This window comes from Rutilus rutilus (assembly GCF_951802725.1).
Source record: "Rutilus rutilus genome assembly, chromosome: 6".
Taxonomy (NCBI): domain Eukaryota; kingdom Metazoa; phylum Chordata; class Actinopteri; order Cypriniformes; family Leuciscidae; genus Rutilus; species Rutilus rutilus.
The window spans coordinates 10,823,573-10,837,356 of NC_140214.1; the positions used below are offsets into that span (position 1 = coordinate 10,823,573).

Consider the following 13,784-nt stretch of genomic DNA (forward strand, 5'->3'; position numbering starts at 1 on the left):
TCTCAAACCTGCATACTCCACACTCCAGGGTACCGCTGCCGAAGTGACACGATGGGCTGTTTGGGATTCCGTCTTTGTGACACTCACATTCACAGATGAAGTTGAGGACGACCTCCACCTCCTCGTTGAAGCCCAGCGGTTTGATCTTTATCGTCTCTGACTTACCATTAGATGGACAACCTTTAGCCGTGATTTCTATATCAAACGTCACCTATGAGGCACAACACATTGTTTTATGTTCCAGGTGGCATTTCACGAGTTCACACTTACATATAATTTGAAGGGGTAAAGTTTAATGCGTATTTGGCGTGCTGTCCGGAGGGAGGGCTCCGAGCTCGGAGTTCGGCCCGAACCCAGAGTACTCCCCCCGTATGTAAGTGTTTAGGACTAGAAGCGTGGAGAAGGGGTGGTGGAGGGATGCTGCAAAAAACTGTCAATGGAATGAGGTGAGACTGCTGAGTATATATACACCTCTTACCATTGATTGCTGAGTGCTCTCCACTTGTGTTAATTATCTGAACGTGCTCCTCCCGAACCTTGTTAATAAAACATCATATCATTTATAAAAATGGAAATAGCCAGCAGGGTGTACAGGGAAACGAAAGCTTTTATTTGTGACACGTTCTTTACAATGCTAAGTCCTTGTGAACATTATAAGACAGAAGCTCTTTCCAGAAGTCCCTCCACGACACATCACATATGATTATATTTTATATAAATACTTTTTTTTTCTTGCCCTTTTAGTAATCAAGAACATACATCAGGGTGTTTTTTATGGAGGACCAAACCTGCAGAAATTAAAAATAAATAAATAAACATAAATAAATAGATAACTGGCTTGATAAAACAAATGTAATTCATTTGAATTAAATTAACCTTTTCCTTTATTTATTATTTTCTGTATTTATTTTTATTCTTTTTAACTATTATTTATTTTTGCGTTAATTTATTTTTATATTTATTCATTCCCACATGTATTTATTTCCATATTTCTTTATTTATACATTTATTTATCTCTGCTTTGTCGTGTGCAACATGGAAAAGAGGGAGGCGGTCCATGCGTAGCTCCAGTGTATTATTGGTTGAGAGCTCACGTATAGAAGTGTCAGAGCTAACTAAGCGACAGAGATCAGAGTTTGCTACAGGATGTGGCAGATCAGCTGGAGAGTTAGTTATCTTCACCCATTTTCATTATGTTGAATTCTTTCATATAGTGAACTTTAGGATGCAGTATTTCAGCCAAAAACCTGCATATACATCATACACCATCAGATTATCCACACTGAAATAGTGCAACGTAGAGATTGTTTTTGCATTGTTTTGAACAGAATGGAAAACAAAGATAGCCAGTTGGAACTAGTTTTGATTCTATTATTTTTGGACTCCTGTTTCCCACACATTGACCTCCACTCCCAGTCTTTCCTTTCGCAATTTCATTGGGTATTGCTGTAGCTCCTCTGCTTGTCAGAGAAAGTCAGGTTGGCTATATTTTAATCAAGAAGAAATTCATCCTAGCATCTGCGACTACTCAAATTGGAACATGTCTTAGAAATATGCAGACTAGGAGAGCATTGGTGAATGGGAATGATCTAGAAGTTTGCTGCCATTTGGAAAGAGCGACGACCTTCTGTCTTGAGCTACAGTTAGCACAGTTAGTTCCTTTACATGCACGGACAAGTTCAGATGGCTTTTACTGCGTTCACTCTCTCACCTCATCCCCAATGGAGATGTTGGAGAATGTGCGCCCACTTTCTCCTTTTCTGCTCACTCCATTCTTGCAGTGGGAGACGTAGGAGATAGACACACCAGCAGGTAGCTTGCTGTTCTCCAGAATGACCTCTGCGGACAAGGACTGATAGAGAAAATTAAACACAGAGAGTATATTAGTGCTGGGAAAATGAAATATTCATTCTGTTTACTCAGCCTCATCATCGTTCTAAACCTTATGAATGTCTTCTGTGGGATAGGTTAGGGTTAGACATTTTGAAATTCAATGTTTTTCACAAAGGAAAGAAAGTCATGCGGGTTTATGAGTGACATGAGACTAAAATAAACAATTAAAGCTTTATTTTGGGGTCAACTATTACTTTTGTATAACTTTTACTATTTTTCTCTCGGGCCGGTTGCATAAACATTATGTTAAGACAGTGTCTTAAGTTTTAATCAGTGGCAGTCAGTCTTACTTTTTGGCATCAAATTAGACGAATCTATGTTTTTATGTAACTGATTTAAAAAAGCTATGAACAGTCTTAAAGAAAATCATTTGATGTCTAACTTGTAAGACTAGTCTTAGCGGTTTATGCACCAAGCCAGTGGGTCGCACTTTAAGAACTATGAATTATGAACAACCTTAAAACATTGGAACTGGCAGTAAAGTGAATTGTGAAAAATAACAGCGGTTTTAGTTTCTTTTCTTTTGAACCGTAAGAGGAACTAGAGCTTACCACAGCCAACCATTACTTCACATTTGATAGACATCTGATGCATAACTTGAACTCACATTATAGGAATCAATGATGAGCTGGATGACATTGGAAGAGGAGGTAGATAGTGTCCCCACTGTAGATTTAGGGATTAGAGCAGAGAGCTCCTATTGTGCACACACATATACAACGTGAATCAACACAGACTATAATCTGAGTTAAAATTGATGCTTAAATCATGAGATGATGTTGCAATCAGGAGAAGATATATTACATGCATGCACAGACCTCATAAAGAGCCCGGAATTGCTCTGTCACAGCAAAGATGGTCTGAATGTTGTTGTCACTCAGTGTGTCTACTAGCTGAGAGATGGTGGGGTAGTCCTGCAAAAAATAACTCAAATGAAAGACATACTCTGATTTTTCCAGTTGTCTGCCTGCCTGTCTATCTGTCTATCTATCTGTAAAACTCACACTTACAAAGTAGTGGCTCATGGTGTACATATTATTGGAAAGATGGCATTTCCCATCATTAATTTTATGAACAGCAGCTATGGTAATTATTTCCCATCTGCTTTTCTGTTGTTTTCTCAGGACGCTAGTCCCGAGGTAAATAGAGTTTGTCAGCTCCAGTTTGTATCCAGCCTCTCATGGAAACTTCAGATGCCCCAACACCCGTGAAGAGACGACTCGACGCCTGTGAAGAGACGACTCAACGCTGGCGATATGTTATCCCCTAAATTAATACATGATTAACTAACTGTATTTTTCTATGTACATTTCTGAAATGCACTTTCTGTAAAGCTGGTTTGAAACAATATGTATTGTGAAAAGCGCTATACAAATAAATTTGAATTTAATTGAATTTGGACGAACAATGCCGCCCAGTTTTCCATCTCCAGCAAAATGGAATCCAGCATCCGTGGAAAACACGAGGAGACGAGTGACATTCCTCCAGCCAATCTCTTTCTGAGGAACAATCAAAACAAAGCAGACAGAACTCAGCTTCAAATGGTCAGGTTTTGTCCAAACATGTTCAGTAGCATGCTGCTTCTTATGACTCAATAAGAATGATTAATGAGAGTGTGTCAATCACACGTTGACTACATGGTTATTGTTTGAAAATTAAATCAGAACCAGCATTTAAAAATGGTGATGAAGTAATTTTGTGTATACATAATCTGAAATTTGTATTCAACTACAGGATTTCTAAACTGGTAGCATTTACCATAAATTTTTTAAAAAAAAACTATTTTATTGGAACAAAAAGTAGTTCCCGTAGTTCTGTGGCATTTATGGAATGTTGAACTCGACCCACCTCGCATACAGCAGCTTGCATGATTGCATCAAATCCTGCCTCCAGAGAGTCCAGGTTTCCAGAGGTTTTCTGTTTGCTGACTTCTTGGGTGAACAATGTGCTGTCGTTGGTCAAACTCAGGACGTTTTTGTAGCTGAAGGGTGCTGTGCAGTCGTTTGGAAAACATGGGTTCTCCAAGAATGAACCAAAACCTGCAAGCAAGAGTTAGCAGATCATTTAACGGTTTTAATACCACAATGGAGTGAATGTGAGCATGTGTGTCCTCCTAACCGATCCGCAGGTCTTTAGTGATGTATCGCATCTCCTTGGCAAGGTCGGCTCCCAGATTCTTGACATTCTCAAGATTAGTTCGCATAGAGTCACTGAGGTCCATCAGGAAGTACAGATCGATGGGATAATCCTCTGCCCTCTTGAACGTGAGAGTAAACTTCTGCGGTTCATCTGTCGAGTGACAAAGACGAGAGAGAAAAAGAAATATCTATGTTGCTCACAGTCACATGCCAATTCTCCTGTGAGCTTGAATAATCTTGATAAAAATGTTTTACTTTCTTTCCTGAAAAAAATATATACAATGTTGAAATATGCTATGATGAATGCTATGAACAATTTGCTCAACTTTTTAGGTAAACTGAGAATCCTATTACTATGTTTACTTAATTAATAAAGGAGTTGTTAACGGTACTGGTATTTGGTGCTGGGGGAAATGAAAAAAATCTTTAATATTCGGTTGGATTTTGAGCCAGTCTCACTGGTTTTGGGTATACCTAATGGACGCGTTGTTTCATCTGCTAATAAGAAATTGTATAATATTCGCTGCCAGAAAAAAATATTTTACTTAATTGGATCAGTGATAAGTCTCCATCTCTTAAAGGTTGGTGTAAGGTTATTTCTGAGTTGATTCTCCTGGAGTGTCTTACCTATGTATTACATAAAAAAACAAGCCAGTTTTATAAAGTCTGGACCCCATATCTGGACTATTTGAAAACTCATCTTCGCCCTATTATATTACAAGGAATAATGTAATTTGTATAACTCTCTAGACATTGAACCTTTGTCCTCTTCTGCATCTTTTTGAAATATGTTATTGTTTTGTTTTTATTCTCTAATCTGTTTTACTATGGTGTAGTTCTGTTTTATATGCAAATCTGAGCTATTGGTGGTCCTTTTTTTTTTTTGTGATGTCTTCTTATTGTTGTATTATAATGAAAATTCAACAAACATAATAAAGTTGTGTCTTATAGAGTGCCAATAGAGTTGTTCACTTATTAGTAAAAAAAACAAAAAACTAAATTAAAGCCTGTCATCATATACCCTCATGTTGTGATTACGAGCTCGTGTTCAAGTGTTGTTGGAAAGAACAGGAATCATGGAGGACACCAGGTTTATTCTTATTCTTAATGGGAAAACATATTAAAACCTAAATGATATTTTGCTATTTAATGATCATGAAAGGGCGTTCATATCCAATTTTTAACTAGGAAACTATTTACAATAATTACGATAATTCAGATAGCACATGAGGGCAGCATACATTTTTAGCCTGTTTCTTTTACAACACAGACATAGGCTAAATGTAAATTTGATTGAACTTGTCCTGATTCATATTTCACAACACATCCGTTTTGGTTCACAGGTGGGGTCCAGTACCTGATCGGAGGTTCAGGGTGAATTTCTGTGGCTGAATCTGGATGAACTCTTCAGGCCTCAGATTCTCTCCTCCCTCATTTTTACGGTTTGTGACAGGTTTGTTCTTGTCGATGGTGAACGTTCCTCGAGGGTTTTCTATGCCGAGTGGAGTGCAACCAGCCTTTTGCAGAGACTCCTTTTCATCACAGCGTGAAGGTTTGAAATCCTGCAAGCAGAGACTTGCTAAGTTCACATGTTCCGGTAAGACTCGGATAATCTTCCAGAGTCAGACGAGAAGTTGACAATCAAATGTTGTTGACAAAATAACTTACTGGATCTTTGCACCAGACACACTGTGGCCCGGTCTGAATACACTCTCCACATGTTTTGGCATTTGCAGAAATGCATGCATTGCTGTCTGAGCGCAAAACACAAACACAACAACTTTAGAAGACAAGATCTAACATTACAATGTTATGTGAGATTATTAAATAATAGTTTTCCAGCAACTAAAGCATTAAGAAAAGAAAAGCAAACAAGAAGCTCTTTTGAAGAATAACTTGAGAAAGTAGCCTCAAAATTACTATGAGATAAACTCATAAACCTAAACATTAAAAGAATGTCCCCTGAGGCTACAGAAAGTAGCTGTTTTGTTGGCGATAAATGACTTCCTTACCTGTTTTTGCTCTGACATGAGAGACAAATCCTAGAAGAGCTGATATTAACAACACCCTCATATCCATCTAAATGCAGAAGAACCTCATAAATTACACAGAAACACATCAGGAAGAGAGAGATAATCACTTATACAAATACACAAAATCCTTGACTGACACTCTTTGGCAAACTGTAGCCTACTGTGAATGATTGATCAATATATTTTGTTAAATATATTTTTTGATTAAGAAATACCATTCTTACATGCAATATGCAGTAGTTTACTACTGTGACTAGTAAAATGTCATGAGATTTTGTATGGGCATTTTATAATAAGTGGAACTAAATAAGTGGAAAAATAAAAGCTTAGTTACTTACCTTAACGCATGCTCCTGGCTCTTTCAAGAGATGTGTGTTTATGACGTAAATGTTTATATGATCAACTTTACCTGATTGAGTTACACTCCAGGTTACTGTAGTCCTGTAAGCATTTGAAGAATATGTTTCTGAAACGGCACACAAAACAAAATCTAAAGTTTTTCAGTAGTTCAGACAGTGCAGCAGCAGCTCAGTCTCACACCTTACAAACACAGGATATACAAACTTAGGGTTGTGTGGTTTGGGCTGGACATGTGAAGAGTAAGCCTCCTCCTCCGGAACAGACTCACGTTAGAAAAAAAGATGTGACTTGCATCAAACTAATTATAACAATATAATAACGTGTTTATATAATTTAAAGGGCACCTATTATGCAAAATTCACTTTTACATGGTGTTTGAACATAAATGTGTGTTGGCACTGTGTGTACACAACCAATAATAAAAATCCACCCAGTGATTTTTTTTTTTTTTTTTTAGATCTCCATAAATCATAAGCACTGTCTCAGAACAACCCGTTCTCTTCCAGGCAGGTTTTTGAGCACATAAATCACGACTTCAAACCACGACTCATGACTTTGTAGTGTTCCAGGCCAGTCACGCCAAACTAACTTACCTGAGCTCAAGGATGTAAACAAACCAGCATGGCGGACCTTACAGGGCTTATGCGCATTTGTAATAATTTCTGTCGCCAAAGGTGCTTACTCCTTGTTTATTTATTATTATTATATTATTATTAATTTGACTGCAACGTTATATTGTCCTAAAGTGTATTCTCACCGTGTATCGCCTGCAGAAACACTGCATCCGTAGGGGCTGCCATTGTTGTTTTGTATGGTTTCGCGGGCTATGTGATGTCAGAGCTCGTAACTGGGAGTAGATCGATCTAGTACGAGTTCACGGGTGGGAAGTCACGGGTTTGACTGCCGTTCCAGTGCACTTTCACGGGTATAAGGTTGGAAAAACACGGGTTACAGGTTGCCTGGAACGCACCATCAGATTCGGGGCAATGTGACGTACTTTTGCACAAGCCCCTCCCACGACTGTTGATGGACACTGCAGTTTTAGCATAGACCCGCCCTGAGTGAGCTAAACACAGTCCAACATTGTTTCCACGCCAGAGCAGCTGTTGACAAGAATATCATCTTCTAAGCGATTGAGGTGTTTTTTTTTGTTAGATGTAAGAATTAACATAGAAGTCGTCATTTACTCTCGTTTTTACTGGAGGAAGGATCTGTACCAACTGTTCGTGATCCAGCTTACAGTCTCCGGAGCGATAGGCCTAACGATACTGATCAAGGCACTGATGGAAGGGAGAGCTCGCACTTTATTACAGTTTGTCAGGGTTTTATAGGCCATTATCACGCTGATACGTAGTACTTCCGCATTCGGTGATCTTTGTGCACTGCCACTTCCGGTGAATCACTCATCACTCTGGCGAACCCACAATGGACGACCCTAAGTTTACGTATACTGCATCCCTGGTAAATTTACCCAAAATAACTTTTTCTGACGTACATCGACTAACTGAACAACACTCCATCACAGCCCGCTCCAAAGTGGACAAGGGATACAGTTTCTTTTTCGAGAACTTCATCTACGACTACGAAGGTGAGTGGCTACTAGCTAGCTAACATAACATTACATTAGCTAGGTAGGTTAGCTTATGCTAACGTCAGTTTGGCGTCAGCTCAGATGTTCGTATGGTTATAAGGTGTTTAACCTACGTTAAACCCAACTAAAGTAAGATTATTCACAGGCTGAGTCAATACTACGGAGTCCGGGAAGTCCCCGCTACAATTGAGAATCACTTTAGGAATGCAGACGCAGTTAAGACAATTTTATGTATTCCGATTAATACACAATAAAACAATATACAATAAGATTCGTTAACAACGTATACCTCCTGGAGTTCTTCTAAAATGAGGGCGAGCCACAAATCCGTGAGTACAGTTTACAAACCCGTGGGAACGGATTGCGAAAGCGTGGGCACGGTTTATGAATTTGTGGGTAACGTACAGATTGCAAAAACTGAAGGCACGGTTTACAAAACCTGAGAGCGCGGATTATAAACTCGTGGGTTCGGTTTATTAATCCGTGGGCACGATTTGTTAAACCAAGGGAACAGTTTGATAATTCGTGAGTACGGTTTATAAACTGAGCGGACAGATTTTAAGACCGTCGCCACAGATTTTTTTTTCTCTGACAGGTGACTTCCCGGGCTCCGTACTATTCAACCATTTCATTTGTATTCTGATAGGAAGAACGTTATCCTCTATCTCTGTCAGTGTCAGCTAGCTAACATCAACATACGAGTGTCCCTTTTGCTACAAAGAACAATCCACAGTATATGCATTAATTATAGTTTTGTCTACCAGTGTCCAACATCATTGGCAGGGCGGTGGTTGTCAGGTCTAGGTGTTACAGGTCGATGAGGAAGCGAGAACAGCCCCATTATTTGAAGGTTTTTTTAGGAAGCTAAGGCATAATGGCAAGAAGTTTAACCCCTTACACTGTTACCTGTTTACATTAAGTCAGTCAACAGCCATGTGCAATAAATTGCTATACCTTTGTGACATACGTACGGTATGCAAAATATCAATATCATGATAATGTAACTTTGCATTTAAATTCTTTAATATCCTGTTTGTTGAATCCAACATGTTAATGGTGTAAGGGGTTAACTACTCTACTGCGGTTGCAGTTTTCCTAGGATTTTTGGTTAATTGAAATGCTCTTCCTTACATTTCTATATCATTTGCAGCAAGATTTTCATTTTAGTTTAACTTTATCAACTAAAATTATTAGTGTTGTGTCTTTAATGTAGATTGTTTTCCAAGCTGATGCAGCCGAACTTCAAGAAACCTCATGCAGCTGTACAGCAGGCAAGGTTCTGTGCAACCATCTAGTGGCCTTGTTGTTCCAGAGTGCCCATTACAGCATGTTGCAGGTAAGAGCTGTGGTCTGGGATGATGTTTACATGGGCAGGTTGATTGGAGTGACACTGGTTCTAGAGGTCTACCTTTGACTGTTAACAAGCACATCCTCAATCCCGGTTTGCTGTTCTATCTCTTGTTTTGCAGGTGAGAGCTGTACCACCACCTGTGGCCTGCACAGGCTCTCTGCAAACATGGCATCGACCAAGGACAAAGGTAAGATTGTAGCCGCGTGGAGCTGCACCGCATTGAATAGACTTCCAGTCTATTTTTCAGCCGTGGCGTGAGCTGCCCCGCGTGCCACCCTTCGCTCCACGAGCAGTGTGTCCCAAACGTTACACCTGGGACACACTGTTCGCGGAGCGAAGCGTGGTGCGCGTGGCAGCTCACGCCACGGCTGAAAAATAGACTGGAAGTCTATTCAGTGCGGTGCAGCGCGTGGGGCAAGATACTGTCAAGCAAGATACTATTACAATCATGGCTACTTGTTAATATCATTCCCAGGGGATCCATGCAGAGTCGGTTCAGGACTTGGTTGTTAGGAGACCAAAGCCATCCGCCAGGAGTGTATGCAAATCAACACTCTATCAAGCATACACAGGTAATGTTACTACTGTAACTAATATCATACTGTTGGCTGCCGTATAATACATAATTGTATCTTGCCACTTTTATACACATAGATTATGTAGCAAATATAACACTGCAGTGAGCAAATCTCCAGAAAGACTCTTGACATCAGAATTGAAAACCAAAACAAGCTGCAAGAGATGTGTGGATAATTTAACTCTTACTGTTTTTAATTTTACGTTTCAGGATCCCTCCCTGACCCGCAAGTCTTGTCTCTTGGGAAAGGACTGAAAAACCTCAGGCCGCAACCACTAATATCCTCAGTGCTGCATGGCTTGTCTCAACTCTCCATGGTCGACTCCAGGTTCGGACCTGTGCCGCGAGGTTCACCCCTGTCCTACCAGTGTCCTCCTGTGGTCAAACGCGGAAATTATGTCGAACACCCAGATGCACCAACATTCCCTAAACTGCCTTTAGAGGGGTCAACATTTCCCACTACTTTTCCAAACTTTGACCCAAACTCCCAACAGTTTCTCCATTTTGACATCTTAACTGTGACACACGAGATGGCAGCTGAGAGAGAGGAGCAGACACGTGAGCAGTCTGAGTGCCCATTATGGCAAGCTTTACGCAAGCCTAGAGTGACAGCTAGTAGGTTCTATGAGGTTAGCCATGTGAAAGGGCCATCTTCTGGCCAGACCCTGGCAGGGCGGATACTTAAGGGAGTAGGCCAAACTCCCGCCATGAAGAGGGGCCTTGAACGGGAGCCACAGGTGCTGGAACAATATTCAAAACATTTCAATGTAAATGTCTCACGCTGTGGATTTGTCATCCATCCTGATGCTCCTCACCTCGGGGCTAGCCCCGATGCAAGGGTATATGACCCTAGTGCTGTTCCCTGTTTTGGGCTTGCTGAAGTTAAATGCCCAGACATCTCTAGCATTTCTGAGGCAGGACATGTGAAAATGGTGAATGGTCAGGCAAAACTGAAGCAGAATCATAAATACCACTGGCAGGTTCAAGGTCAATTGGCAGTTACTGGATTGAGTTGGTGTGATTTTATAACAGACACTGAGGGAGACTTCACCGTTGAAAGAGTCTGGAGGGATGATGAAATGATAAAAGAGATGAAAAAGAAGGTGGACCTGTACTTCTTTGGTACGTATATGAATGTGTATCTTCAGCAGAAAGTGAAATGAACAATGAATAAAGGAACTGAATTGATTTTATTAATTCCCTTTTTCTGAGTACATTATTTACATTATTTTGAATACTTTCAGGACGGACTGACATTTAGAATTGATTATAGAGGAATGACTTCTCATTAAATTATATACATCTCATTAAATTATATACATCTCATTAAATTGTATACATCTCATTCAATTATATACATCTCATTAAATTGTATACATCTCATTCAATTATATACATCTCATTCAATTATATACATCTCATTCAATTGTATACATCTCATTCAATTATATACATCTCATTCAATTATATACATCTCATTCAATTATATACAATGTTTTCAGTATACAGTTAAATGCATGTGATCGGGGGAAACACTATTCAACAGGGATGTAGCCTTTTAAATCAAGTGGTCCCTGGAAGTTGGTCATCACACAGCAGACGGTCCACAGCTGGTTGACTGTCCCAGACAAGGTTAGAGGAACAGTGTGTTGCCAGATGCGGTATTCCTTGACTCTGCGTATTGCTCTTTCCACGAGGATTCGAAGTCGGGCGATTGCTTGTGTTTTTAGAGCATCCTCTTTGGTGAACTGCGCTGTGGTTAGAGATGAAATAAGTTAATTTCTATTATTTCAGTGAGTGCCTCAGTCCTTTATAAACATTTGTCTGCACATCTTAATGATTATCATTTTGGTCACAGTTTTAATTTGAAATGTTCATTCCTTTCATGCCTACCTGTCATCTTGAAGGGTGGTATAATCAGCGTTGCCCCACGGTCAGCTAGCAGCTTCTCGATGGTGAAACCCTTGTCTGCCATGCAGCCATCTCCTGGCTCCAGTAAGTCGAGCAGTCCACTTCGTTCAGTCAGCTCTCGGTCAGAGATGGAGCCGGTGAAGAGACTTGACACAAAAGTCACAGCACCACATGGGGCAATCCCAATTAATCCCTTAAAGGTCGTCGTGTTTTTGTACGATGAGAAAACCTCTGACTGGAGAGTGAGGGATGATGGATTCTGGCATCGCACCTCGGTGCAGTCGATGATTACCCGAACATCTGGACTGTACTGCACAAATTTGCTTGGCATGGTGTTCTTGACTTGCTGTTTACTCATCCAGATGGGAAGGGAGCCAAGGAGCAGGTAAAGGTAGTTGGCCCACGTTATAACAACACGTGAGACAGTGGACACACTGACCTGAAACATGTCAGCCAGCACCTTCTCTTGCAGGCCTGCAGCAACTCGACAGCAGAAAAGAAAAAACTCATCAACCAGTTGCAGTCTACGCGTTGGACTGGGAGAAAGCGGTTCAAATGTTTGTCCCTTTTTCTGAGCTTTCGACCAATAAACCACCATGGAGGCAGATGGTTGAATAGCCTCCCAGAAGTAACAAAAAACATCTCTTGAAGTGAATCTTGTGTAAAAAAGGATGTCCTTGTCTGAGACACAAAATCGGTGAAAAAGCACTTGACTCACTTTCAGCTGTGACAGCTCTGTTGTCAGCTCCTTGACTTCGTCTTCCAATTGCTGTATGCGTGCAGCAGCAGCATCCAGTGCACCTGTATGAGATGAGAGAAAAAAATAATTTATTAATTACAAAAATCAACACAAAAATAAACGTTAAAATACTCAACAAATGTTTACTTCATCCCAATTACAAGCAATATAAACTGCATATATGGTTAATATTTGAAGAGTTCAGATGCAAAAGCCTCTAAGTGCCATCTGAAATGTTCTTCTAGAATAATAATTTTTATGAAGCTCGTATATTTAAGTTCAGTAATTTTCACTTAAATGGCAATGAAAATGAATCGCCATTTAAGTGAAATAACTGAACTTAAATAAGCTTGATAAAAATTATCATTCTAGAAGAAAATTTCAGATGGCTCTTAGAGGCTTTTGCATCTGAACTCTTCATTTTCTCTTTACCTTTGTTAGATCACATTTAAGAATTACAACCCTGTGCGGGAACGGCAGGTGTATAAACACAAAACTCACTCTTGCACTCACACAAAATCTCTCTCAAACGTACGTACACACTCACGCGCACACACACACACACACACTTGGATATGTGGTTTACGGGGACTTTCCATAGGCGTTATGGTTTTTCTAATGTACAAACTGTATAATCTATCACCCTACAAACCTTACCCCTAAACCTACCAATCAGAGAAAACTTTTGGCCTTTTTGGATTTCAAAAAACACCATTTGTTTTTTATAAGCCGTTTGGTTTATGAGGACACAGATGTCCTCATAAACCACATTTCAGAACACAAGCAAGGCGGCAAACAAGGACATACCTGGTTTAGGAGCAGAACCGTAATCATGTTCAGTCAGAAGCTGCGACGAAGCTGCGACCTCCTCCATCGCCTCTTCCTCACATGGAAGGGACTGCTCCAGAGGAAGGGCTGGGCAAATGTCATGGCCTAAGCGAGTTGATGCTCTTTTATAAGCGGACTCCCTTCTTGGAGTCCCTTCTCCCCAGTTGTTCCACTGGAAACGGGAGGGCACAGACCCGATTTTCAGACGCTTGATGCGACCCCGGTTGGTAAAGTTAGCCATGTCAGCTAACGCTAGCCTGCTATCGTTAGTGTAGTAGTCTGATTCACTAAAGTGCCGGCTACAAACAAACGTGCTACCTTGTTTTATTTTAAAGTTTGGCCCTTCATCCCGACGAACCACTT

The 13,784-nt window shown here is 40.3% G+C and overlaps 2 protein-coding genes across 2 annotated transcripts in view; one reads left to right on the forward strand and one right to left on the reverse strand.

Annotated features, from left to right (window-relative positions):
• itgb1b (integrin, beta 1b) overlaps positions 1-13,784 on the reverse strand; it is a 64,487-nt gene that overhangs the window by 27,341 nt on the left and 23,362 nt on the right. The window contains exons 17-29 of the mRNA XM_084410519.1: positions 13,401-13,720; positions 12,573-12,655; positions 12,126-12,473; positions 6,044-6,110; positions 5,700-5,785; positions 5,389-5,593; positions 4,012-4,182; positions 3,742-3,932; positions 3,300-3,392; positions 2,712-2,807; positions 2,501-2,590; positions 1,712-1,852; positions 9-211 (exon numbers count right to left, since the gene is read on the reverse strand). Coding sequence (XP_084266645.1) covers positions 9-211; positions 1,712-1,852; positions 2,501-2,590; positions 2,712-2,807; positions 3,300-3,392; positions 3,742-3,932; positions 4,012-4,182; positions 5,389-5,593; positions 5,700-5,785; positions 6,044-6,110; positions 12,126-12,473; positions 12,573-12,655; positions 13,401-13,720 — 2,094 coding nt within the window. The remainder of the gene's footprint in view (positions 1-8; positions 212-1,711; positions 1,853-2,500; positions 2,591-2,711; positions 2,808-3,299; positions 3,393-3,741; positions 3,933-4,011; positions 4,183-5,388; positions 5,594-5,699; positions 5,786-6,043; positions 6,111-12,125; positions 12,474-12,572; positions 12,656-13,400; positions 13,721-13,784) is intronic.
• LOC311291616 (uncharacterized protein) lies at positions 7,824-11,140 on the forward strand. The gene is made up of 5 exons (XM_084410743.1): positions 7,824-8,012; positions 9,229-9,351; positions 9,485-9,553; positions 9,842-9,938; positions 10,154-11,140. The coding sequence occupies exons 2-5, from the start codon at positions 9,343-9,345 to the stop codon at positions 11,104-11,106; spliced, it is 1,128 nt and encodes a 375-aa protein (XP_084266869.1). The 5' UTR covers positions 7,824-8,012; positions 9,229-9,342; the 3' UTR covers positions 11,107-11,140.

Coding starts and splice junctions, on each gene's coding strand:
- LOC311291616 (XM_084410743.1), top strand. Junction 9,554..9,841: donor GGCATCGACCAAGGACAAAG/GTAAGATTGTAG, acceptor TATCATTCCCAG/GGGATCCATGCAGAGTCGGT. Junction 9,939..10,153: donor ACTCTATCAAGCATACACAG/GTAATGTTACTA, acceptor TTTACGTTTCAG/GATCCCTCCCTGACCCGCAA.